At 48.4% G+C, this 27697-nt stretch overlaps 1 protein-coding gene across 2 annotated transcripts in view; it reads left to right on the forward strand.

Annotated features, from left to right (window-relative positions):
• The first annotated feature begins 22079 nt into the window (after positions 1-22079).
• GRTP1 (growth hormone regulated TBC protein 1) overlaps positions 22080-27697 on the forward strand; it is a 33900-nt gene continuing 28282 nt past the window's right edge. Inside the window, exons 1-2 of one of the 2 annotated variants that reach the window (XM_084879885.1) lie at positions 22080-22374; positions 22795-22946. In XM_084879885.1, coding sequence (XP_084736011.1) covers positions 22328-22374; positions 22795-22946 — 199 coding nt within the window. In that variant the 5' untranslated portion in view covers positions 22080-22327. The remainder of the gene's footprint in view (positions 22375-22794; positions 22947-27697) is intronic. The other variant, XM_084879884.1, reaches the window with a different exon arrangement.

The following is a 27697-nucleotide window of genomic DNA, read 5'->3' on the forward strand; positions in this document are numbered from 1 at the left end:
TTTCCAGTGCCCTGTCCCCCTACCTTTCCCCAGAGCTAGTGTGGGGCTAAAAGTTCAAACCCTCTAGTCACGTAATCAGTCTCCCAGGCAACCAGCCTCCCTCCTCCCAGGGTAACCTGGTTGGCATAAACTCAAGTAGGGTTGAAAGGGCTTATTATGAATAACAAAAGATGCCCTCCTCACCCCAACACTCAGGAAATACCCAAGGTTTTAGGAGCTCTGAGCCAGGAACTGGGGACAAAGACCAAATGCCTATTTCTCATGAATTATGTTGGGGAGGAAAAATTATCCTCTACTTTTCAAGGTTCTTCTGGCTGGACCAATAATCAAATTAACATGAGACAGGCTAGCAGAAAAACACATTAAAGTTTAATAACGTGCATGCCTCCTGTATCCATGGGAGACACCCTGGGAAATTGGCGTTAGCAATCACCTTAAACACCACCTTCAGCCACAGACAAAAGCCGTTGACGGTGCAGATTCTGTTACCGTTGGTGACCAGGAAAAATATAATGTACAAGGTAAGCTGGTTATGCAGATTGAAAAGTCCAAGCCTTCTCCTTTGATGGTGAAGGTAGGCCTGGTTCACCCTTACAGACGGAGGTTTCCCTGACAAATGTAACTGTCCTTTACAAAGGGGCCCTTCTTCTTGGTTTTCGCAGCTTCTCCCTTGTCTGCTCTTTTTTTTTTTTTTTTTTTTTTTAATTAACCAGCCTAAAATAATCAATATCCCAAAGAGGCATATTTTGGGGTAGCAAACTCTGCTCCCCTTCAGTCACAATACTACAGGGCCACAGGTTAGTGTTGTCCTGATGTACAGAGAGGGAACTACCTTATTATTTTTCTACATTTCCCAGTCCCCATCAGGCAAACCCTGGCTCCTTTGCACAGGTCAAACCCCCCAGTGGCTCACAGGCCTTCTTACACTCCCACGCACGAACCTTTGGCTACTTCGTACCACTTGCTGCCTCCCCTTCTGCTGACATTTGCTGGAGCGGATTCGGCTCCAATAGCAGGGCCCCAGCAACACCCAATAGAACACACGTGCAGACAGGGCCTAACTCAGGATAGGCTGATGGGCCTGAGCACGCAAGGATGGAATAGGACACTGGGCTGGCAAACCCGGCAAACCTTCTCCGCCATCTTCCCCCGCCCTGCCCCATTTTTTTTTTTTTTTTTTTTTTTCAAGGAAACATTAACACTCATTACTTTGGAGAATGCGCTGAGACAGGCATTTCTAGTGGGTCCCAAATTGGTGCCGCCCTTTGTAAAGCGATATGGTAATCAGTATCCGGAGCCTCTGGAGAGTGTGGATCCTTAGCCCAGTAACTCCGCCTTTTTAGGGATCTCATTAAGGACGCATTCTCTTTTTTTTTTCTTTCTTTCTTTCTTTTCCATAGAAATGTAAGATATTATTCAAAACAGAGACAAGCATGACCTAAATGTCTGCCCCCCATAGAGATGGATTAAATGAATTATTGCATAATCTACTTAGTGAGATATATGCAGTCACCTAAAATCATGCTTAGAAATCATTTTGGGAAATGGATAATAGTTTACCATTTAATGTTTTTAAAAATATTTTTATTGATTTCAGAGAAAGGGAGAGGGAGAGGAATAATGAGAATTATTAATTGGCTGCCTCCTGCACGCCCCCTACTGGGGATTGAGCCTGCAACTGGGGCATGTGCCTTGACCAGAATCAAACCCAGGACCCTTCAGTTCCCAGACCAACACTATTTATTGAGCCAAACCGGGTAGGGCTGTGTGTGTGTGTGTGTAGGTGTGTATACATATATATACATACATGTGTGTATATGTATATATATATATATATATATATATATATATATATATATATATATATTTAAAATTCAATACAAAAACAGTAGATCTACACATGTAAACTACATGTAAAGGTGTTGTAGGCGGCGGGAATGGCACCAGGTGTCTGACTCATGGGGTCACACCAAACCTGGGCTCAGCAACCTTGGTGCTTAGGTTCTGGCTAGGAAAGAATTCAGAGCTAAGACCCAGACTGTAAGAGAACCTTTATTTGGTAAATCACAGAAGTAGAAGACGTAATGGGCTTAGGAAACAAGCTATGAAGGCAGAGGAGTGGGAAGCTAAGGGTAACAGCCTGGTGGGGGGGAGGGGAAAGGCACTGTGCTCCGGGAGGGGGAGCTCACTTAAGGCTCTAAGGGCGGAGATTTTAGGGAAGGTCCCAGGGGAAGATCTTAATAGAATAGTCAGCAGTTTTCCAGGTGTGTCTTTTCAGGGTTGTGGTCTCCATTGATTGATTGGCCGGCACCAGGGTCATTATTTAATGCAGTTGGTCCTGAAAGTCAGCCTTGGCTTAGCTTATCTGGTTTTATTGCTTTTCTGGGCCTGGAGCTGAAATACAACTGAAGCCTAGATATTATCTCTAGGGTGGAAAGGTCAGGGGATCTAAGCCTTAGGACCAGCGATATGATGCTAGGGGAGGAAAAGTCACCCTGAGGGGGGGGTTCCACCCTACAATTGTCCTTTGCTAGATTCCTGGGGGTTTCCACCCAGGTGACCTCTGTACCTGGCTCTGTTTATGTGTGTCTAACTGCCTATCAAATGGAGAAGAAAACAAAACAAAAAAATAAATAAACAGAAAAGCAGGCATTGGATATTGTGGGTGGTGAATCTACTGGTACTTTCTTTCTCTTGTCTTTGTATTTGTCATTGTTTTCCAAGTTAATTTAAATGTAGGGAGACATTTTATGACCAGAAATTAAGTCCCTATGTTTTCAGGTGTCCCGGGACCCAGGTCAGCGCTGCATGCGTAACCCAGCGCCTTTGTTACAGCTGCGTGAACTTCCAGATCTTGGCTTCCCTGCTTCTTCGTTGGGATAGTAACCAGTCCTGCCCGTCAGGTTCTGGATGGTCATGGGGTCACTGGGTTCAGGGTTTGTCAAGTGGGGTCTGTGATAGCGTGAAGGCACCTTAGACAGAAGGTGGGTCCAGCTGACTTTCCAGCCCTGTCCTGGCCCACACTCCTGAGGTGGGCTGTCCTGTGCCTTCACCCACGCTCCGTGCCCACTCTTCCAGGGAACGCATGGGAGCAGTTCAGGGACAGGACTCATGGCGGTCATCGCCCACAGGTCCTTCAGCCAGGACCTCCTCAGAAACCCTAGTTCTGGAAATGACAGAACCACAGCGGGCTCCATGGCCACCAGAGGGCACTGTGGGCTCCTGTGAGTCCAGTCCTGAGATCTGGGGCCGATGGGGTTTTCCCGACACAGGCTAGAAAGGAGTGAGTGCATGGGGGTTGGAGCACATGAGCCCTGCACCGCTTGGGTGACCCCCGCTTTCAGCGGTGCACCCCGAGAGGGCCCGTTCGCATGGATCGGCATGGGCACATGCGTTCCTCCAGCCCCTCGTGGACCAGCACCCTGCCTGCACGGGGGTCCAGCCTCGGGGGCTTTCTCCTTCCCTTGGGATTCCAGGAAGGTGCAGTGGCTGTGGGACCAGGATGGAGCCCTGTAGCCAGCTGCTGGCTTTGAGCCCTGTCTTGCCACAGACGGGCTACTTGGCCGCGGGGAAAGTTCCTTGCGTGTGCATAAGTGTGTACGGGTGTGGAGGTGTATCTGAGTTGGGGGTTGGGGGAGATCCTCTTGTGGGTGCATGCTCCTCAGCTCCTCAGCTTCCTCTCCACTGAGATAAGAATTGTAGCCTCTACCCCGTGGGGCTGTGTGAGCACCAGGCTCCGTGCATTCAGCTCTGGGCACTGCCTGGCACAGCGTGGCTGTTATCGTTATTACAGCAGAGTGGGGGCCTCCCTGGCTCTGACCAGGCGTGGTCATTCGGGAGGTGCCCGTCCAGGCTCAGCACTTCCTCCCTGTGGAGGACGGGCGCTCCTGGCACTGGCCTGGCACACCTGAGCGGACCCGTGGGCCCCTCTGTGGGATACCCTCCTGCCTCTGCCCTGTGGCTCCTGACCCTGGCAGGTGTCGGTTACAGGGAGTTTGCTATGGGAGCAGGAACGTAACCTTACCCCCTTTGTCCTGTCCTCCCGTCTGTGAGCTGGTCACAGGCGCCAGATGACTCAGTCAGCATCCCCGAGGCTCAGAGATAAACAGGGTCACATGGCAGGAGGCATCGCCGAGGTCAGGGACACACAGACCAGCAGTGGCGCCCTCCCAGCAGGAGTCAGTCGCTGCTGCTCCTCTGGGTGAGCGAATGCAGGCGTGTGCCATCGGTGCTCTCTGCTGAGGACACACTCACAAATCCTACCCCTTGTGTTACCTCCTGTGACGCCGGCTCTTAGGTTCTCCCATTCTCTCTCCAGGAAACCTTAGCACCCTGGGCCTTCACTTCCCCTGAATCCTGTCAGCTCTCTCTAACCTAGGAGCCAGTTAATGTTTCCTCTCCACACCTTTTCTGAGAAAAAGACGCCCTTTCGGAGGGCAATCCACTCTAAGTCTCAAGCTTCTGACTAGGAAAATTCAATAGGTTTTATGCTGATATGCTGTTTTTATTTATTTATTTTAAAAAATATTTTTATTGATTTTAGAGAGGAAGAGAGAGAGACAGAAACATCAATGATGAGTGAGAGCCGAAACTGGTTTGGCTCAGTGGTAGAGCGTCGGTCTGCGGACTGAAAGGTCCCAGGTTCGATTCCAGTCAAGGGCATGTACATTGGTTGCGGGCACATTCCTGGTGGGAAGTGTGCAGGAGGCAGCTGGTCGATATGTCTCTCTCATCGACGTTTCTAGCTCTCTATCTCGCTCCCTTCCTCTCTGTAAAAAATCAATAAAATATATATTTTTTAAAATGATGAGTGAGAATCATTGGTTGACTGCCTCCTGCATGCCCCACTCTGGAGATCAAGCCCACAACCGGGCATGTGCCCTGACCAGGAATCAAATTGTGATCTCCTGTTTCATAGGTTGATGCTCAGCCACTGAGCCACACTGACCTGGCCTGATATTCTCTTTCTGGATATGCTTTTCTTTTCCATGGCTTTGGCAAATGGAGATTAAACTGGTCTGTTTTGGCATGCTCTGGTGGAGCCCTTTCCTTCTGACTTTCTCCAAGATTGGAGACTGACCTCTCAGAGATGTAGGACCGTCACTATTTCCTTCTCCACAAAGTGATTTCTTCTCACTGTGCCCTGACCCACCCAGCCAGAAACATGGCCAGTAGGCTCAAAGAGGAAAATAGAATCAACCGAAATTAAGTCTGTAGAAAGGTTCTGTGGGCTACAAAACTATTTGAAACCACCCTGCACCACAGTGTAGATGGATCTTGAGGACCTAATATTAAAATAAATAAGCCAGCCCTAATTGGTTTAGCTCAGTGGATAGAGCATTGCCCTGTGAACTGAAGGGTCCTGGGTTCGATTCCAGTCAAGGGTTGCGAGTTTGATTCCCAGAGTGGGCGTGCAGGAGGCAGCTGATCAATGATTGTCTCTCATCATGGATATTTCAATCTCTCTTCCCTCTCCTTTCCTCTTTCTGAAATCAATAAAAATATGTTGTTGTTGTTTTTTAAAAAAAAGATAAATAAGCCAGACACAAAAGGACAAATACTGTGTCCCACTCATATGAGGTTTCTGGAGTAGTAAAATTTGCAGAGACTGAAAGTAGAGTGGTGAGTGTCATAGGCTGGAAGAGGGGGCGATGGGAGTTGTTTGGTGGGTGCAGAGTTTTAGTTTGGGAAGAGGAGAGAGTTTTGGAAATGCACGGTGGTGATGGTGTCACAGCAATGCACATATGCTTAATGGCACTGAACTGTGCACTTAAACATGGTCGCAGTGGTCTATGTAATGTTAAGTGTAATTTACCACAATTTTGCAGTGGGGGAGCGGTCACTACATGGGCCTGGCACTGATGGGCGGGAGGGGGTGCGTCCAGGTTGGAGGGCTGGAGGGATGGCCCCTGACAGAAGGGGAGGAGCGGAGGCCGCCAGCAGGTCCCTTTCCTGGCTGGCTGTGCTTGGGAACAGCTGGGTGCCCCCACGTGTTAAGATGCAGCCCAGCCTGGAGGTGGTTGTTGAGAAATGTCAACAAGTCTCTAAAAATAAACATCCTCCTGAACTTCAGCCACTCTAGACTGTTTGTTCAATTTTTTTTCCCCCCCCAAGCAGTGCCTCCAAGCAAATCCTGGGAAAATAAGCACATTTACTTTTTTATTGATTTGGTTTCTTTGGGTCGTTGTGAACCATTTGCTTGACTGTTTACTTGAAGGAATGGGAACTGTACAAAATTAGCTTTATACTCCTTTTTTTCCCAGGCTGTTCGCCACGGTTTCAATTTATGTGGAATCCTTGAAGGAATCTGAGAAAATCGTTAGGATGTTTTGTAGAAAGCTTTAAAAACATGAAAAGCAAGCTCCTCACTTTGTCTGGTTGAACTTTTTATGACACCTTTGTTCCCAAGATTATGCAGATGATTTTATTTCATTTTTCTAAAAAAAAAGAAAAGAAAAGAAAAGAAAGTTCAAAGGGGAAAAAAGATATACCTGACTGTTAATGAAGCTGAAGCTCATGAAAATCAAATACCAGCTGCAGAAAAGCTGGTAAATACGAGGCTAATAGTATCCCACCTCTTCCCTGGAGACATACACTCATCTTTGGGTTACATGGAATTGGCAGAGGTGGAACCTTTAGTGAGAAATCGCCACCAAATACTAATTACTCTTGATATAAAAACAATAGTGGATCCAGCCAGTGTGGCTCAGTGGTTGAGCATCGACCCATGAACCAAGAGGTCACCAGTTCGATTCTGATTCCTGTTAGGGCTCATGCCTGACCCCCCAGTGGGGGGTGGGGGTGTGTGCAGGAGGCAGCCAATCAATGATGTTTCTCTTTCATCAATGTTCCTATCTCTATCCCTCTCCCTTCCTCTCTCTCTAAAAAAATTAATAAAAACATACTTAAAAAAAAAACATAGTGGAAGATGGAAACTATAATGATTACACACATGGCACCAATACAGACAAGCCCTGTGCCAACCCGTTTTTAACTTTGATTAACGGCGACATTATAGAATGCACTCAGAGATGCCCACATCGAGGCAAAATGTCATAAAATTTATCAGACATATCGTCTCTTATGGAGTGGAGCAAGTGAATTCTTCCAGGACAGCGGCCCTTGCTCCTGGTTGCAGGCTTTCCTGGGAGCTTGGCTGTGGTCTAAGCTGTTTTGAACGCGGTGGGGGTGATGGGGTCTCTGCACCCAGGACTCATGCTTCTTTCCACAGTGTGACGTCTTTGCTGGAAGCAGCCTGTCAGCCAGGCCACCTCTCCTGGCCCCCTTGGCTTCCCGGTCCTGTAACAAATGCTCCCAAGTAGGACATGAGAGAAGTCATACATGTCACAGCTGGAACGGCATGGGCCGGAAGTGGGTGTGCACTCTCTCCATGCACTACCCCACGCCTCAGGGGACAGTGGAGCCTGCAGATGGAAGGCTGCCCAGCAGACACTCCCTCTGTGAGCAAGACACAGACATCTGCTCACGGTGTGAAAACACATCAAAGGGTGTTTGTTCTGGAAGCTGGATTCTAAGGGATATAAGTGGATTTCTGATCACCAGTACTGTATTTGTTGATGACCCGTTCACGGCAACCAAAGAACCGTGGCTGATTTAGAGGGACTGATCTGCCGGATGGTGAAGTTTTCTTTAGAAGGAAGTTCTTGTGCTGAGGCTCCAGAGAAAGCTACCAGGCCCTGAAATACACACACTTGAGTAATCAACTCTGTCAAGAGAAATCCACTGGCCAACTTGGTGCAGAACACTGAGAATGCATTCTCTCTTTCTCTCTCTCTCTCTCTCTCTCTCTCTCTCTCTCTCTCTCTCTCTCTCTCTCTCTCTCATAACCAAGTGTTCCAGCCCAAGTTTCTTTCCCCACCAAGCTGTACCTTTTTTTCTATCAGTCAAGTTTTCATATATTCTTGGGTTTGTTTCTGGAATCTCTATTTGGCTCCATTGGTGTTCTGAATTGAATAGAGTCCCCCAACAATCCATATCTACCCCTAACTTCATATTGTGGCCTTATTTGGAAATAGAGTCTTTGCATATTTAATTAGTTCATGTGAAATAATGCTGGATTAGGGTGGTCCCTAAATCCAAGGACCGGTGTCCTTATAAGAAGAGCCATTTAAAGGGAAGAAGTCTGTGGGGGCCACAGAGGGAGAGGTTGGAGTGATGTATCCACAAGCCAAGGAATTCCAGAAGCAGGAAGAGGCAGGAGGACCTTCCCCTACGCAGGGGTCTTCAAACTATGGCCCACGGGCCACATGTGGCCTGCAGAGGAGTCTGATCCGGCCCACCAGGTTTTTTGGGCAGTGAGCGCAGCCGAGGTGTTACAGTAGGAATTAGTAGTTCATATAGTCCGGCCCTCCAGCTCTCTGAGGGACCGTGATCTGGCCCCCACTTTAAAAAGTTTTAGGACCCCTGCACAGGTTTCAGAAGGAGCACGGCCCTGCCAACACCTTGATGTTGGACATTTTTTCACAGTAGCTTCCAGAACTGTGAAAATATGGATTTATGTTGTCTAAGCCACCAAGTCTGTGGTTATTTGGTTAGGACAGCCACAGGGAACAATCCGTTTGGTCAGTCTGTCTATCCTAGTGAAAATGCCACACTGCCTGAATTACTGTATGTAATTACTACAAATCTGAATATCTGATTGGGATGCTCTCTTTCACTTGTCTCTTCTTCAGTATTATGCCAGTTTTGTGTAGCCCTTTATTCTGCATAGATGCAGGCCTATGGATAAAGCACCGCAGTTCATATTTTCATATTTTAAAAAATGAAGGTAAAATGTATATGCAGTGAATTGCACAGATCTCAAGTGCATAATCTAATGAGTTTTGACACACATAACACATCGAGGTCAGGCATTTTCCTTGGCCCAGAAAGTTCCCTTTGACATCGCTTCCAACCCTCTTAGCAGCTGCTGTTCCAATTCAATCACTACAGGTTAGACTCATTATTCCTGAACATCATACAAATGAATTATACTCTATATACTCTTTTGGGTCAGGCTCTTTTACTTAGCATGGTATTGTTAATTTTGAATTTTAATTTGGGTACATTGAGTGGAATTCATCCAACAACATTTATTCTTGGTCTTAGAGGTGGTAGGAAGGATGGGCTTTGGTAACTGAGTGAATGTGGGTTGAGGACTCAAGAGAGGCTCTGACATTATGTGAAATGAGGGCCCATTAGAAAGAGTGTGTGTGTGGGTGCACATGTCCCGACCCACAGGTTGAGAACCACTAGCAGGGTCGCCTAAGACCATCGGAAAACACAGATATTTACATTATGATTCATTAATTACAAAATTACAGTTATTGTGGGATCTCTTATCACATCCCATGTTGTTCAGGGTTCCTGTTCAGGGTTCCGTGTTCTGGAGAAGGCCACACTCAAATGAAAAGAGACTGGAAAAGAGTTAATTTGGGAAAATGGGGGGCCAGGCGGGAGTCCACCTCTCGGGGGAGGACTACCACTGCTCTGGCCTTTGCTACCCCTTTTATTGAGGCTATGGGAAGCACCCATATCCTTTAGGCAGGAAATTCCAATAATAGACAATCGGCAAGAATTTACATATGATTAACAGGTGAAAGTTGCTTCAGCCACCAATTAAACAATGAGTTAATAGCTCCGACCATTCAGAGCGGTTAAGGTTGGCCAGCCTTCCGGATTCCCTTTTCACATTTAACTACTAGTGATAATATTTCCGGCAAGTTATGAAGTAGCAACGAAAATAATTTTATGATTGGGGGTCACCACACCATGAGGAACTGTATTGAAAGGTCGAAGCATTAGGAAGGTTGAGGACCACTGGGACTCTAAGCAGAGACCTCACTCTCCGGGATGGGGGGCAGTGCATGGGAATCACCGTAGAGAAATTTTAACCAATCCCCAAGCCTGCACCTCAGCCTAACGAAAGTTACAACCAAATCACCTCCTAGGCCAGAAAACCTCTCCACCAAGGTAGGCGAGAAAGAAACGGTTGTGTTATTGAATGAGCAAGAAGCCTGAATATGGTGCTCATTACAGGCAGCCCAACAGGAGATGGTGAAGACAGAAAGAATCCCACCCTTTTGTGATGTGAGGCCCACATCACCCACAGTGTAATTGTCGGTTGTCTTTTTCCAAAGGAGAAATGAAACTCCTGCCTTTCGACCAGAGGAAGTTGCATTGTGCAGACAAGCTCCTGGGTTAAGGTTCTCCAGACAGGGGCCCCTCTTCCACATTCACAGTTCAAAGACAGGGCTGCACGCCCAAGAAAGACACCCTGAGACGCAAGCCTATCTGAAGGCCGCCCCAGGTTTCAGAACGTTTTACCTGCATCTCAAAGGCGGAGGAAGCATGCATGGTGATGAGTTTTCTAAAGAAAATGTTGAGAAGGAGGTGGGAGTTATCACTCCGTTTTTTGAAACTAGGGACACTTTTATATTTTTAAATATCTTTTTATTGATTTCAGAGAGGAGAGGAAAGGGAGATATAGATATAGATAGAAACATCCATGATGAGAGAATCATTGATCCGCTGCCCCCTACATTCTCCACACTGCGGATGGAGCTGGCAACATGGGCATGTGCCCTGACCAGGAATCAAACTGTGACCTCCTGGTTCATCGGTTGACACTCAACCACTGAGCCACACTGGGCATTAGGGGCATTTTTTAAATTAAAATTATTGTTTAGGTTTGCATTTACCTCGACAGTAATCACAGTGGCCTTGAATCGATTTGTTTGGCCGACTGATCACACACAGAAATCCCTCAGAAGTTTGTGCTCTTGGGTTTGAAGAATAAGATTTTGACATGACACTAATTCCAAATTCAAATATTTATTTTAAAATTCATATTCTGATGATTGGGTTCCTAGTCTAGATGTTTGATAATTACCGTATTTCCCAGCATATAAGACGACTTTTGAAACGAAAAAAAGCCTGCTCAGATTGGCCAGAGTCAGAGAGGCGGTCTATTTAAAAAAGAACTGGTGTTGTGCTCGCTTCGGCAGCACATATACTAAAAAGAACTGGTGTTGCCTCGGAAGTGGGGGGTAGTCTTATACAGCGAATATAGGCCTAAACCTATGTTTTAACTGTAAAATTAGGGGAGGTCATCTTATATGCAGGAAAATACGGTAGCTCTGTGTATTCAAAGCATTCCCCACTGGCCTTGAAGGGCCCTGCACCTCACTGCTTCCTAACCTAGTAAGTCCCAATACCTCTTTACCTGATACCCCGGGGTAAGTGCCAGAGTGAGACCTCCTCTGCATCCGAGGCGAAGGGCGCTGCCAGCTTTTCTAGAGTGACGGAGAGGCAGGTCGGTGCTCAGATTGCTAGAAAACGTCAAAATAAAAAAGCTGAGAAACAAAGGACATCGTTGTGTTTCCCGACAAATGACCTCTTAAGGAAAAACTCTCAAGGAAAAAAGATCTGACCTCTTATTTAAAGAAATCTGGGTCACCATGTCCCACATGCCTTCAGGAAAGGGTTGCCAGCTGAGATACAGAATGCCAGTCAAATTGGAAGCGCAGGCGCACATGAATACTTTGCTGGTATAAGTATGTCCCATACTGGGTGCCCTGTATGTGTATTTTTATTTGCTAAATCTGTCAGCCCTCTTTTAGAAGTAAGTGAAGTGGGTTTCTCCGGGTGTGTAACTTTCATGTCATGAATCTGCAACATTTTTTTAAAACATATTTTTTAAAATACATATTTTTATTGATTTCAGAGAAGAAAGGAGAAGGAAAGAGAGATAGAAACATCAATGATGAGAGAGAATCATTGATCAGCTGCCTCCTACATGCCCCCTACTGGGGATTGAGCCCCCAACTCGGGGGTAGCCTGTGCTATTGACCAGAATCGAACCCAGGATCCTTCAGTCTTCAGGTCTACGTTCTATCCACTGAGCCAAACCAACTAGGGCTGGAACCTTTTTTTTTTTTTTTTGTGCCTTAATTGCCAAAGTTAAGAGAATCATTCTTTTTCAACAGTAGAAATATTTTTCAATGTGACTGCATTTGGAGATAGGGCCTTTCAAGGGGTGATCAAGCTAAAAGGAGGTCATTAGGGCAGGTTCTAATCCCATATGACTGGTGGGTGAGTAGGACAGACATGCACAGAAGAAAGACCATATGAGGACACAGGGAGAGGCTGCTGTCGAGGAGCGAGGCCTCAGGAGAAACCAGCCCTGTCAATGCCCTGACTTCAGGTTTGTGGTCTCCAGGACTGTGAGAAAATAAACCCCAGTTGTTCAAGCACCCCAGGCTGTGGCACTTTGTTAGGGTGGCCTGAGCTGAATAATACAAAACGAAAACTTGGGGGTTCAATATGAAAGGAAGAAGAAGAGAAAAGATGGTGGAGACCACCACAGTGTCCGCAGAGTGTCACCTGTTGTCCTTCTGCCTTTCCTGAGGACTTGTCTGTCAGGGACGCAAGTTGAGGTAGAAGCCTACTTCCCAGGTCTCTGCAGGGCAGGCTGCCACCGGCCATTAAGGCTTGACAAGCAACACTTCCTGGGTGAGGCCTCCGTGACCTGCACGGAGGGAAGTGCCTGCTCCCTCTCATAAATTATAGTGTCTTGTACAAAATAAACTTTATTAGGGTTGTTCCATAATGTCATGCACCACAATATATATATTTTTTAATGTTCGTTTTAGCCCTAGCCAGTTTGGCTCAGTGGACAGGGTCAGCCCATGGACTGAAGGATTCCAGGTTTGATTCTGGTCAAGGGCACATATTGTTGATTGCAGGCTTGATCCCCTTGCAGAAGGCAATCAGTTGATGTGTCTCTCTCACATCGATGTTTCTCTCTGTGTGTGTCTCTTACCCTCCCTTTCACGCTCTCTAAAAATCAATGGAAAAGTATTCTTGGGTGATGACTAACAAACAAATGTTCATTTTACCTTATAAAAATAAATCTTACTTATGAGTAACACTCATAAGATTGCCTCGGGAACCTAAGTATAAGCTTCCTGTAATGCTCAGAGCCTACAAAATACCTCACATTAGAATCTGTATTGAAAGAACAAGGGAACCAAAACAAACTGTAAGAGTCTGGTTTATTAACTATACTCAAAATCCATCTCCTTGCTTTTTAACCATGCCTCTTATTTGCACAGCTCTCCCTAGCTGTAAACTACTGGGGCATAGCAGAGAGCAAGAAGACTTTGGACCTGCCATTTCCCTAAACCTGTTTTTTTTCTTTAAAGGTCTTCAGGGAAGACTCTAAGGTAGGGGTGTCGAACTCAATCAGAGAAGGGGCCAAAATCTAAAATCCAGCCTAAATCGCGGGTCGAATGGTTTACTGAACAGTCATAAACTGACAATGTCATAAACTGACAGAGGAGTGCAGTGATGACAGCGCGGTGCGGGCCACATTGCAAGGCCTGGCGGGCTGGATTTGGCCCGCGGGCCTTGTGTTTGACACATGTGCAAGGTGATTTCCTGCAGGGCACGTGGGGCATGTGGGGCCTTCAGAGCTAGGAATCTTCTCTGAGATAAAAATGCACCTGGGCAAAAACACATGCGAAACACCTGAGTTCGGGAGGATGTGTAACAGGAACAACAAAATGCCAAGCATCCACTGAGCATGATCCATGCACCAGACACCGCTAAGTTCCTTATGTGCACGAAGTGACATGACCCAGGGGCCGCACACCCAGTAGCGATGAGCTGAGACTTGAACCTGCAGTCTCCGGGTCCCCAATTTTTATTCACTGCAGTCTCAAAGAGGACGGCTCTCTCAAAAACAAGGGCTCACGTGGAGTGACCCTGTGGCCTGGTGTTTCTGGGACAGTTCTGGTTGTTGTCTGGCATCCAGCACAATTGTTTCACCCAGTTGTCTTAGCCTGGACCTCACCTAGAGATTAAGGAGAAGGGCAGGAGGGTCAGAAGGGAAATTGGTCCTTCAAGCAAAGCCTCCTCTGTTTGCTCAAGTCAGGCGCCCCGCTTAGCTCCCTCCCAGGTGAAGATGTGGGCATTTGGGTGTCATTGGAAACCTCATAGTCTCCCTACTTCGGTCATTTTTATGTTCTCCACCCCAGTTCTCAATCCTTTACTCATAACTTCTGCATGTGTTTCTGTTTGCTTTCTGGGAAGAGCAGGAGCAGGTGGGGGAGGGCCTGTGGAGGAGGAAGCCAGTTTTCTCTACCCTCGAGGTTCTTTGGGCTAATAATTAAATAGGCATGAGACAGGTTAACAAGACAGAATGACCCAGTGCTCGCTTCGGCAGCACATATACAAGACAGAATGACCCAATTTAATTACATACATGCGTGTGGGAATCCCACATACAGGAGGAGTTCAAAGGCAGGAAGAGAAGATGAGGCATGAGTGACATTCTGAGCTAAGGGTGGGATAATATTCCCTGAGGCTTTATATGGGAAGAAGGATATTGGCAGGACGATAAGAAGAGTAGATACTCAGTAATTAGCTGTTTGCCCTGCCCTATAGATAGGCCATATAAAGTTACTTCTGGGGATAATGTTCTAGGGCCTAAGGTTCAGGGGGTTAGCCCAGGATTGGCAAACTGCGGCTCGCGAGCCACATGCAGCTCTTTGGCCCCTTGACTGTGGCTCTTCCACAAAATACCACGGCCTGGGTGAGTCTATTTTGAAGAAGTGGTGGTAGGAGAAGTTTAAGTTTTAAAAATATGGCTCTCAAAAGAAATTTCAATTGTACTGTTGATATTTGACTCTGTTGACTAGTGAGTTTGCCGACCACTGTTCTAGGCAGTTAGAGGAATTGAGCAGAATGAGGACAGAAACTCACCAAGGCAGGTGCCCAGCAAGGGGAAAAACTGGGAAAACAAGGACCTCGCCCAGGCTAATCTTTCCTCTCCCAGCATATCTACGGTCATGGTTACATAGTTTAGACCACATGACCTTTCCTCCCTAAAGATAACATCTAGGCCTCAGTTGTATTTCAACTCCAGGCCCAGAAAACCAGCAAAACCAGACTAGTGATGCCATGGCTGCCTCAGGGCCAGCTGCATTGACTAATGACCCTGTGGCCTGGCTCCAATTAATCAGGGAGAGCAGGAACCTGAAAGAGAGCTGATGAATAGTTTATTAAGAACCTTCCCTGAAACCTCGCCTAAGAGTCTCACCTGCAAGAGAGAGATAAATACGCTCAGGATGAAGGACCCAGAGTAAGCTTTCTCCTAGGGGAGCAACCCACGCCATTCCCTTCCCCCCTTCCTCCCTCTAAGGGACTGCAAGAGACTTGCAACCAGGGGAGCAATGGGCAGTGGCAGCTGATCCTGGGCTAACCCCCTAATCCTGTCTCTGAGACCCCCTTCCCAGTGAGCCAAAGCAGCCCAGTTGAGGCTCTCCTATTGCTTCTTCTATGCCCTTCCTTGTTTCACTGTCCTGAGTGTGTTTTTGCTTCAGCCAGTAAATTATTACTTGCTTGGCTGTACTTTGTCTCTCGATGAAAATCTTTCCTTCAAGAAGACAAGAACTGAAGCCTCGTCATCTCACCTGTAACAATAACTCTTTTAAAAATTTTTTTTAATTAATTGATTGATTGGTGAGAGAGAGAGAAAAGAGAGAGAGAGAGAGAGAGAGAGAGAGAGAGAGAGAGAGAGAGAGAAGGAGAGAGAAGGAGAGAGAGAGAGAGAGAGAGAGAGAGAGAGAGAGAGAGAGAGAGAGAGAGAGAGAAGGAGAGAGAAGGAGAGAGAGAGAGAGAGAGAGAGAGAGAGAGAGGTTGCTTTGTTCTTCCACTTATTTATGCATTCATTGGCTGCTTCTTGTTTGTGCTACCTGGCCAGGGCTGATCATAACTTTATTATGGAAAAAGCCCCTAATTTAAATCTTTGAGAGGAGATGTAAAAGTTTCTCATGATCCTGTGGGGTCTCAATTGCCTTCAGCTCAAAACAATTCATCTACCAAACCAGTGCATCTTGAAGAGGCCAGTTCTGAACCCATTCAGACCTTCTGGGTGGAGGCATCTATTTGTGCACATTAATCCCCAGAGTCAAACTAGGCCTATAAGGCTGGATGCTGGCCTACCCCAGACCAGGAAGCTGAGGTGTACAGCCAGCTGGGATGGGGGCCAAAGTCAAGGCTGGGCCTCAAGGCAAGAGGATCAGTTCCAAAGTCCTCTAGCTCTCTGCTGTCCCCTTCTCCCCCCAGAAGGAGAGAGCATCCCTTCCTTACTGTTTAAATATATTATTATGGAAATTTTCAAATAGACACAAAGAGCCCTTCAGGTACTTACTACCCATCTTCAACAATTTTGCCTCCCCTCCCCCCTTTTTTTTCTTCTACCCTCTTTCTTTTTTCCTCCTTGCTGGAATGTAGTTAAATTCAATTCTAGACTTCATATCATTTCAACCATAAGTACTCTTTTTTGTCAAATAAAAACAAATCTGGACTTAATACCTTATTTTTAAAAAAGAAAAGAAAAAAAGGATGATTGCAAGTGTGTGGGGCACTTGTGGGGCACTATAGCCATAGTAAGAACTCTGACCATTAGGTTTAGAACCTTCTGAAGAGCTAGGCCTAAGAGGTGTGTTACAATATATATATATATGTAAACCAGGTGAGAAAGAGCCAGGTTCGGAGACTGAGCTGAGACAGAAGACGGAGCAGGCTCCCTGCAGCCACCTGCTCTCTGGAGGGGCCTCTCCTAGCGCAGGTGAGGGTAGTAGGGGAGAAGGGAAGTTAATCAGTGGGACTGACAGTCCAGCTCAGCACCAATGAGGCAGAGAAGGCAGTGCAGAGGGGTTGTTTTTGGCTTGTCCTAGATCAGGGGTGGGGGGATGTCCAGCCCAAGAGTTGTAGAAGGCCCTCTAAATCATTTGGTCTAGCCCTGCCAAGGCATTAGGGATGAGTTTGTTTCAGAAAACGGAAGAAAAACAAAGCAATACTTAGAGAGATGGAGTTACATTTATTACTCGTGGGTCCAGAGGAAAATGTCTCTCAAATTCTGGGCCCCAACATGCAGGAATTTTCCCTATTTATAAGTTTTTACATTCTTTGTCTCCCAAACATGGGGTGTTTCTGTCCCCTTTTGCAAGTTCTTAAAGAGCCCGTATGTGATGGGCCTTGAGATCTCAACCAGAGGCCTGGCCTGGTGCCAGCACTGATAACCTTGCCTGGGGAAGGTTTAATGGCCTCTCTGAAGTGGGAGTAGTCTTAGAAAGCAAGAATTTACAGAAGCCAAATAGCAGGGTTAAAATTTCAAACAGAAGTTTTTTATATAAGATGGATGCTTCAAGTTAATTAAGTATAGCAGACTACTTTTTATGTTGATAATTTTCTATGACCCACGAATGATGCTATAAATACTCAAAAAAAAGGTTTCCTACCCCTGTCCTAGATAAACAGGGAACACCCCTAGTTCTATCTAAGTCACATGGGACAGGGGTTCTCTCTGGAGAGCCATTTTCCAGAACACAAAGTGAGGTGCTGTGTTTTAACCTTTACTGTTTTCCAAGGCGACGGGGCCTGGAAAGTTCAACTATTAGTTTCCATTAAAATACGCACAGACATACAAACATATGATCAAATAAAGGCTTAACAATATCACCTCAACATCATTAACACACTTGATATCATTAACAGTTCATTAATCTCATCTACTATCCAGTCCATATCAAATTCCCTCACAATAGCCAGCAACACCTTTACTTTTGTTTTTTTGGCCGCATGTTGCAGCTGGTTGTCCCCTCTCATAAGCCTCTTTTCATCTATAATGGTCTCCCCATCTAGCCCTTTGCTGAACAGCAGGTCACACTGTTGTATAGCCCAGTGGTTGGCAAACTGAGGCTCTTGAGCCACATGCGGCTCTTTGGCCCCTTGAGTTTTTAGCAAAGGCCTGCTGAGGAGGACCCTAATTAAATTAATAACAATGTACCTACCTATATAGTCTAAGTTTAAAACATTTGGCTCTCAAAAGCAATTTCAATAGTTGTACTATTGATATTTGGCTCTGTTGACTAATGAGTTTGCCAACCACTGGTATAGACTATGGCTCATGGACCAGATGTGGGGGCCTGTGAGAAATGCAGAGTCTCAGACTCCCCCACCCCTGTCCTGCCCTGCCCCGCTGAATCAGGACCCACAACGGGCTGAGTCCCCAGGTGAGTGTCTGAGCAGCGCAGCTGTAATTTGGGTAAGACACCCTTCCCTGACACCTGGGACTCCTGCAACCCCACAGCATGTGCCAAAGCTCTGTTAATTGGCTTCGGGGTCTAAGGACATGACAAGGAGACCCAGCATGGCGCTGGGCACCCTCTGCCTCACATTGGGAGGCACTCGGTGTCCAGTGGGCTACTGCAGTGATCTGCAATGGGCCGGCAAGTTCAGACGTCACCTTTGTCCCTCCATCACCTGCAGGTCTATGGCTGTCCCCTCGGTGTCCGTTAGGCTTGGAGGGAGGGGCACTCTAGCAACTCTTATATCCACGTAATGAGAACAGGAATTCCTGCAGGAAGACGGACATCCGTTGGGGGGTGACAGCAGAATGGGCTGCGAGTGGCCCTCGAGGCCCCCAGCCCCGCTCGGTGCAGCCTCCCAGAGGAGCTGGATCCCCTGTGCAGCATTCTCATACACCGGACTGCCCCGCCCCCCTGGTGTCCAGGTTTAGTGCTGCAAAGCGGGTTCCTCACACAGCTTTACCAGGGGCACCAGGAAGGGTGCTCTGGGGAGACCAGGCACTGGCTGCCTCTGCACAGGCTGCACGCTCCCTCCTGAGGGTGTGTGTACAGTTTGATTTCCTTACTCCAGCGTGATCTATCCATCACAGACCATCACAGCTGCCCGCTTGGAGGAAAGAGAGGCAGCCAGGAAGGTGCCCAGGACACTTGGAGCACTGGGCATGGGGTGGTAGTGGAGGTGCACTGAGGACATGGGGAGCTTGGGGAGATGTGCAAGGGGAATTAGGGCACGCCGGTGGGGTTCCAGCGGCCCCCAGACCTCCCGGAGGCCCTTCTAGCTTCTTCGCCCTCTGGCTGCTAACTGTCCTTGCCTGCCCTGAGCCCTGCCTGGTCCTTTCTATCTCTCCTCCCACTCTTCCTGGAGGGCAGCCCCACTCGTATCTGACTTATTCACGACAGAGAAAGTTCACACTCCGGTTTTATCTGGCTCCAAAATACTCTTGATCTGGGGCACTGCCATCACACTCAAGTTTAAGGCACGTGCCCCGTGGTCTGTGTTTCCTGTGGGGGCACTGGAGCCGCAGGACCAAGGCTGCTCTTCAATGCGGCTGTGAAGAAGTGGGGAGGAGGGGGGTGAGGCTGGAGCCCTGATACCCATCCGGAGAAGGGCAGGAGTTTACAGAAAAGAGGGGCCTTGAGGAAGTCAGAAGTGTTCGCCAGAACTGCCAGGCGGGATGGAAGTAGCGGAGCTGTGCCCGCAGGGCTGGAAGCTCAATGGTTTGGGGGCATAGGATGCTGAGTGCAAGAGAAGTGTCCGATGTACTCACAGAAACCGCGATAGGAAGTAGGAAATGGGGTTTGGGCTCCATAGGGGAGAGATGTTCAGTCAATCCCATGGACCCGTAGCAGAATGACAGGAAGGGAACAGGGCAAACACTGTAGGGTGGGGAACAGGGGGAGGTCGCTGTGTGCCTGTTCTGTTTTTTTGTTTTTGCTTTTTAAAAAAAAAAATATTTTATTGATTTTTTTTTTTTTTTTTTTTTTTTTTTACAGAGAGGAAGAGAGAGGGATAGAGAATTAGAAACATCAACGAGAGAGAATCATCGATCAGCTGCCGCTTGCACACCCCCTACTGGGGATGTGCCCGCAACCAAGGTACATGCCCTTGACCGGAATCGAACCTGGGACCTTTCAGTCTGCAGGCCGACGCTCTTTCCACTGAGCCAAACCGGTTTCGGCTCTGTTCTGTTTTGTAAGACCCAGCAGAGGTAAAGTAGTGTGGGCCAAGAGGATCCCCCCACCCCCCCATGATTGTGTAAGGATAAGTCACCCTATCTGCTGTACTTGGGCCTGCGGAAGAAAGGACCATTGTTGGACATGTGCCAAGGAGGTCAGAGCGTGGATAAGAGGTCTTGGAAAGAAGCGACACTTTGTCTTTCAAAAGCGAAACGCTGTGAATGAAGCTGAAAGCCTGGAGAATTTTCCCAGAACCAGCACACTGGGAGGGTTGGCAGAACTGGCATTTGGGGTTATGCTTACTCAAGCACTGACTTTCCTATAGTCTTGCAGGATTTGGGGAGGCTTAACAATGGATAGACTGATGTCTCCAATTTAGAGGCATATGTTGTGTTCCGCAGAACAGCCCCCAACAACCAGAGTAAAATTCCCAGCCTGGTTCACAGAAGCCCTGGCAGTGGAAAGCTGGGGATGTTATTTCTACCGCACATGGCAGTGGCTTATGGGTACTTTTCTGCAGAAAGAGCATGTGGAGTTCTAGAAAGACTTTTCCTCAAAGGTGGGCTGGCCATGGTGAAGGGGGTTCCTTGGGCACAGGAAGGTGGTCAGGGAACATTTGCAGAGAAGCTGTCTTCCCGATCTGCCTGATTGCTTACTGTTCTGAGACCACTATTTAAAAAAAAAAAAAAAAAAAAAAAAAAAAAATATATATATATATATATATATATATATATATATATATATATATATTTTTTTTTTTTTCATTGATTTTTTACAGAGAGGAAGGGAGAAGGATAGAGAGCCAGAAACATCGTTCAGCTGCCTCCTGCACACCCCCGACAGGGAATGTTTCCACAACCAAGGTACATGTCCTTGACCGGAATCGAACCTGGGACCCTTCAGTCCTCAGGCTGATGCTCTATCCACTGAGCCAAACCGGTTTCAGCTTGAGACCACTATTTTTTTTAAAAAAAGGACTTTGGGGATGTGGAGTACTAAGGCTACAAAGGTACCTTAAATCTCAAAGCATTTTAAATTTCCTTTTATCTCACCACATTTCCGATGCAAAATTCAAAACACACGGTTCAGGCAAATTTTCGGGGGCCTCCCAGCTGGGGAAAGCAGTGCAGGCCTAGTTTGCCTGCCATAATGCTGCAACCTCAGTGCGACCGTGAGCCGGACCAACAGGGATGCAATTCAGAAGCAGGGCAGCCCTGGATCTCCAGCCAGGAGCGGCTGATCCACTGTTTTTGTTTGGTGGTGCTTTCCTTCAGCAGTGAAAGGCAGATGAAGCTGCGTGATCAGATTGCTGTTCGTTTTGGGAGAGTCCTGGGAGTTGACTCATGCTCCCAAGATTCCGGACACAGCGTCAGGGAGGCCGCAGCCTGGGGAGTGGTGCAGATGCCTGAGCTGTTCACTCCCAGTCACCCCAGATGGCAATCCCGCAGGGCGCGGCCCAGCCCTCAAACTGCTGGGCTGTAACCGCCAAGGCCAGTCCGTTCTGACACCTCAGCTCCTGGCATTTTCCTGGGCCCGGCTCGTTGCAGCTGGGCTTGGGTGGAGAAGGGAGGCAGGAAAGAACAGGGCAGGTTCTCAGGTCTGAGCTGTAGGTGGTGGAGATCAAATTAAAAAAAGAAAGAAAGAAAAAAGACTTGCTTTTTCTGCATAAATCAAATAAAAAAGGTCTCTCAAGTCAGAACTCTGGCCTTTGGAATTGCTGGGCACTGAGGCTTGAAGGAATCTCGGAAGAATCCAACCTGGATGATCCTCTCCAGCCGACTCGACCGGCTCGACCCCGTTCCCCCCCCCCCCCCACACATTCCCCACCCCTTAGCCTGAGGCTGGCGCCTGCCCCCATCCCGCCCAGCACCACCCGCATCCCGCCCGCCAGGTCGCCCCCTATCTCGCTCCTCATCCGGTTCCTGCACCCCCACCCCGATCACCGGTTTACCCCCGCCCACTCCCATTTCCACCCCATCCCCTCCTGCACCCGATCCCCGTTCCCTGGCTCCCAGGCCTCCTCCCTGTAGGCCGGGAGGGAGTCGTGGGCAGGGCCACCCCCTCCCACGCTCCGGGCACCAGCGGCCTCGGACTACGTTGCGCCCTCCGCCCTCCGCAGGGGCCGCGGGAGCAGGTGCAACCCCGGCGCCGCCCTCTCCGCGCGCTCTGAGGCCCCACCCGCCCCTCCGCTCCCTTTTCCCGGGCCCCCGCCTCATTCCCACGCCGTTCCCCGTCCCCCGTCACCCCCGCACTATCTCCCCCGCTCTTTGCAGCACCACCCTCCCCTCCCCTCCTCCCCCTCCTCTGGCCCCGCCCCCTGCACCGCCTCTCCCCTCCCCCACCCTGCACCGCCCCCCGCCGCCGGCCCCCCGCACCGCCCCCTGCGCCCGCGGCGGCGGCAGCGCTCTGATTGCCCCGAGCCCCGGGAGGCGGACCCGGCACCCCCACCTGCCGCGGCCTGGCGGCTCCGGGCGGCCGTCCGCCTCCTCCGCATGGAGCCCTCGGAGCGCGAGCGGGCGGCGCGGGAGCGGGTCCCCAGGTGGGCGCGCAGGGCCGGGGTGCCCCCAGCCCAGCCCGGGGGTGCGAGGGTGGCGGTGCGGGGTTTGGAGGTGCGGGAATGGGACGTGGCGGGATGTGGGGGTGCGGGGAGTGGGACGGGACGGCGGCGGGGGAGCTGGCCCTGGCACGTCCCTCGGCAGGGGCGCCTTCTTGCTGCTCTCCGCCGGAGACCCCCTTCTGCACCGGGAGGGGAGGAGTGGGGGGGAGTCCGGGGCGCGTCCCCCCACCCCCCGCGGGTCGGTCACGGCTCCTGCCTGCCCGCCCTCCACGCCAGGGCCCGCGGGCGGGGGGTGGGACCCCGGGACCGGACCCTGGGCAGGGCCCGGCGCCCTGTGCCACCGGTCCCACGTGCGTGGGGAGCTTGATTCTGGGCTCCAGGGTGTTTCTTTTTGTACTGCAGGATTGACCCGTACGGGTTTGAAAGGCCCGAAGATTTTGATTATGCAGCTTATGAGGAATTCTTTTCCACCTACCTGGTGATCCTCACTAAAAGAGCGATCAAATGGTCCAAACTTCTAAAGGGAAGCGGCAGTGTCCAGAAAAGTATGAGAGGTGAGTTTGGAACATGGTCCACACACACACACACACACACACACTCCACAAACAGGTCACTGGCTGATAGATGCTCCCGGGGGAAGAGGGGTTCGGGATTCCTTAGACACCCCTACTCCAGGGAGGCTGGCTGCCTGGAGTCTGGCGTCTTTCCCGGGGATCCAGAGATTGGGAAGTGGCAAGGCAGGTGTGTGTTCCACGGAAGCTTCACGTGGAGGCTCAAAGCTTTGAATTCAGCTAGAAGTTGCACTTTTTTTTTTTTAATATATTTTTATTGATTTTGTACAGAGAGGAAAGGAGAGAGATAGAGAGTTAGAAACATCGATGAGAGTCATCGATCAGCTGCCTCTTGCACACCCCCCACTGGGGATATGCCCGCAACCAAGGTACATGCCCTTGACCGAAATCGAACCCGGGACCCTTCAGTCCGCAAGCCGGCGCTCTATCCATTGAGCCAAACCGGTCTCGGCTAGAAGTTGCACTTTTAAGGTACAGGGTGTTCTTTCTTTCTTTCCAGAAGAAAATTGGCTTTCTGCTTCTCAAAATGAGATTGGCCAGGGCTCTCCACTTGTCCATGCTTGTGACCAACTCCTCCCTGCCTGCCTTCCTGGACCCCTCCTCACCTGTGCTGCCCCAGCCCCTTCCCTTCCTCTCTCTAGTCCGGGCCCTCCTCCCTGAGTCCTCCTCTCTGTTCCTCCAGCGCACCCCTGGCTAGCACCTGCCTCTCCTCAGGGGCGTCCCCAGCCCCTCCCATCTTTTTCAGGCGCTGACCGGAATGCCACTTCCATGAAACCTTCCAGAGCTCCTGTCTAGAATGGCACTCCCGCATCACACCACGCATACCACTTTTCACCCCTTTCCTGCTCCTTTTGTCCTCGCCTTCTAATGCAATGCGGATCTTAGTTATCTTATTATTTGTTTCCCTTGCTGGACTCAAAGATCCCTCTCTGCTGGCAGGGATTAGTCAGGGTAATTGCTTCAGTGTTTTAATGAATGAATGAATGAATGAATGAGTGAGTGGGTGAATGAATGAATGACGTGTTTAGGTGGTAACTTCTGGGCAGGTGGAAGGGTATTGGTAGGAGTGTGCCCCTTGGTAGGAGGTAAGAGAAGTCAGATAAATGGTGCACAGAGGTGTGTAGGGGTTTCCTGAAATAGGACATTGATGACAATTAAGGCTGAGGACAGAGGTCAGAGGCAAGGGACAGAACTTGTGACTAGAGTATTAGGGGTACACTTAGCAAGGGCCAGAGATGGAGCCAGGGGACCCTGCATGTAGCCACACAGCACCAGAACCTGGCAGACAGAAGCCAACTGTAAAAAGAATTATGAGCAAGGGGATGGAGCGATCAATTTTTGCTTTTAAAGCAGTTAGTGCATCTGCCCAAAGTGGGCCCAGCACCCAGTAGGTGCCTGGAGTATATTTGTGGAATTGACAGAGGGCTGGGTGTAGCAGGTGGGTCTGGGAACTTGTCCGGTAGCGTAGGGGTAGGGGTAGAGAACTTGTCCCTACACCTGGGACAGCCCTCCCTCCTCCAGGCTATTACTGATGGGGGTGCTTAGTGAAAACTCAGGTAGCTCAGCCAGAATGGCTCTTTTTTTTGTGTTTTTTTTTTGTTTGTTTTTTGTTTGTTTGTTTTTTGCATCATCCTGTGCTCTAAAAGGCTGCTGGTTTGATTTCTAGTCATATCTGAGTTTCGGGTTCAATCTCTGGTTGGGGCACATATGGAAGGCAACCAATTTCTGTTTCTCTGTCACATCCATGGTTCTCTCCCTCTCTCCCTCCCTCCTCTCTCTAAGCATGTTCTCAGGTGAGGATTAAAACAACAACAACAACAACTCAGGGAAACTATCATTTCATAAAACTAGCTGGAAGGGACCTTAAAGTTGGTCCTTAGCTGCTTTACAGAAAGCTAATAATCTCCAATGTGCCATGTACCATCCTACATGAAACATGTCATCCCTGCATGGGCCCTGTGTGTTAATGTGTTTCCAGCAGCACATCTGCCTTTGATTTTTTTAAAAAATTCCTCACCTGAGGATATTTTTCCCATTGTTTTTAGAGAGAATGAAAGGAGAGCGAGAGCGAGCGAGAACGAGGGGGAGATCAATGTGAGAGGCACATCCATTGGTTTGTCTCTCGAATGCGCCCTAGGAAACACACCTACGACCCCCATACATGCCCTTGACCCTTGACTGGGAATCAAACCCCCAACCTTTCGGTGAGAAGGCTGATGCTCTACCACTGAGCTACACTGGCCAGGACTGCCTTTAATTTTTCCTTTTGATTTATTTTTAAAAGTTGAATAGTCTTTTTGTTTTAAAAAGTTACATACAAGGATTCAAAAATAGACAATTTACGTGCATGATCAACTGTCTTCACCATACTATTGTAAAAGATGAAAAGTGATACTAAGCTTCTCTCCTGCCGCAGGCTCCCGTCTCCAGTAAAAGTGACTGATCAATGGTGACTGTCCTTCCGTCCCCCAGGAGCAGGATGTGTACACACACGAGGGTGTGCATGCACACATGTGTATAAATGCAGCAGCCACACCCATGGAGCTGCAGTTTGCTTTTATTGCACAAGGCCTCCTGTCCAACATGGTTAACTCTGGGCTACTAAGCCAGAGGCAGTTAAAGCAGAGAATCACAGCAAGCTGATGTTTGTCACTCGATTCTGTCCTATCATCTCCTGTCCTTTGAATAGGGTGGGTCCACTAATTTAAATTTTGTATCACACTCTCAATTTATTGTCTCTATTTTCCAGTATTGGTTTTTTTTTTTTTTGGTTGTTGTGTGGTGCGTGTTTTTTCCACGTAGAGCAGGAATTGAAGCTACCTGAATACAGACTCCTCCCAGATGTTGATTCTTTTCCCCATCCTACAGTTATTTTAAACTGGATTCAAAGATTCAATTTTGCCTTTGCTTTGGGTACCTGTCTCTTTCAACTCTTTCTAAAAATTTAGCTTGGTTTTTACTGAAATAATTCTTGCTTGCTTGCTCTAATATTTCTAAGATGTAAGTCATATCAGTAAAACTGTGTGATTATGGTGACAAGTACCTTTACAGAAAGCTAGCAGGCTTGGATAACAGGTTTAGGTACAAATATGTTTGATTCCTGATGAGCCCTCGGCCGAGGGGATGGGATTCAGTGTCCAGGTGAACTAGAGAGCCTGGTGGCCTGATGTGGTTTCAGGGAATGCACAGATTAGTTCAGCGAGAGCGCGAGGTGTGGCCTCACACGGGTCTGTGATCCAGGATGTTGCCACTGGAGCTTGGTGCAGTTTCCGGGTGTGATAAGGAAGCAGTGAGAGCATGGGCCGTCAGGCATAAACACAGCTGGACAGGTTATTCCAGAATTGGGAACCCAGTTTTCTCCTGTCCTGCATCCTAGGCTGACTGTCGTGTCGTCTGGTACGTGACATCTCGAGGAAGAGATGACATGGAAGGGATGTTGGTCCTGCAGTGACCAAGCACCTCGGTCTTGGAGCCTCATCCTTGAGTATCAGCTAGCACACCTTGAAATCTCCCTTTGATCTTGTGTTTGTTTGTTTGTTTGTTTGTTTGTTTTCCACCTTATCTCGCTTTTGTTGTTGTTGTTGTTCTATATATTTTTTTCTCTTCGGGGGAGGATTTTCATCTGTATTGCCTATCTTAAAATCTTCAGTGACACAAGTATCTATAAATCTTGACATTCAGCCTATGTTCAGGTAACTTAGGCTGCTTGATTATGCTACTTGTGGATATGATGAATATTTTTCTTTTTCTTTGCCTACAGCAAATATCCACTAGGGGCCCTTAAGACAGCTTACTCTTCCTCCCACAACCTTGAAGACCGAGCTCAACAAGCTTAGCCCTGTCTCGACCTAGCTCCTATCCTTACTCCCGTTCACGCCCCATCATGATGTGAAGGGACTCCACAAGCCGAAAAGCCTCCTGGCCACTTGCTTCTTCTGGATCTCCTTCCCAGTGGCTTAGAGAATCGGCACCATATAAATTAGAAATAAATTACAAAGGCACATTTTCAAAGACAAATACCCAAAACTGGAGATTTGCTTAACTTTGTTGGGGCAGACAGTTGGAGGTTCATTCTCTGGGGTCCGGCTTCTTCTTTTCCCTACTGTTTTTCCTTTATATTTTATTCTTCTCAACTGTGCGCGCTGGCCTGTGGGAGAGCCCTGCCCTCGGGAACATGTTTCTGAAGGCAAGGAAACTATTTTCATTCTTTCCTGAAGACACATTGTAAGTTCAGATAGCAAACATCAAAAAGTAGCAAAGACATGTGTTCTCCAACTTGAGCTCTGACTGTATTTCAGGTACGAGGCTGAGTGCTTGACTTATATTTTATAGATGAGAAAGCTGAGACCTGCTCAAGGTTTGAGGCTAGGACATCACAGGAGAGCCAGTGTGTAACTCCATAGGGAGGGGGTTAGCCATTTTGTACTTTCCCTTTCTAAATTGCTTTTCTTTTTTTTCTATTTAAATCTTTATTGTTGAAAGTATTACACATGTCGTCTCCCCCCCATTGCCCCTTCTTAAATTACTTTTTAGAATTTGTAGTGAAATTCACTCTTATTGGTACACTAAGCACCTGTTGAAGGAATATTCCTGCAAGACTTCTGGCAGGCTTCCCTCCTGCCATCACCACCTCTCCTGCCCGCCCCATCTGCCACTACCGCCATTGTCTCTGCAGCTGCTGCACACCTCGCCCTGCCCTGCCCCGCCCCGCGTATGCTGCCAGTGCTTTCCCT

The sequence above is a fragment of the Pipistrellus hanaki genome, assembly GCF_964339955.1.
Source record: "Pipistrellus hanaki genome assembly, chromosome: 3".
Lineage (NCBI taxonomy): Eukaryota > Metazoa > Chordata > Mammalia > Chiroptera > Vespertilionidae > Pipistrellus > Pipistrellus hanaki.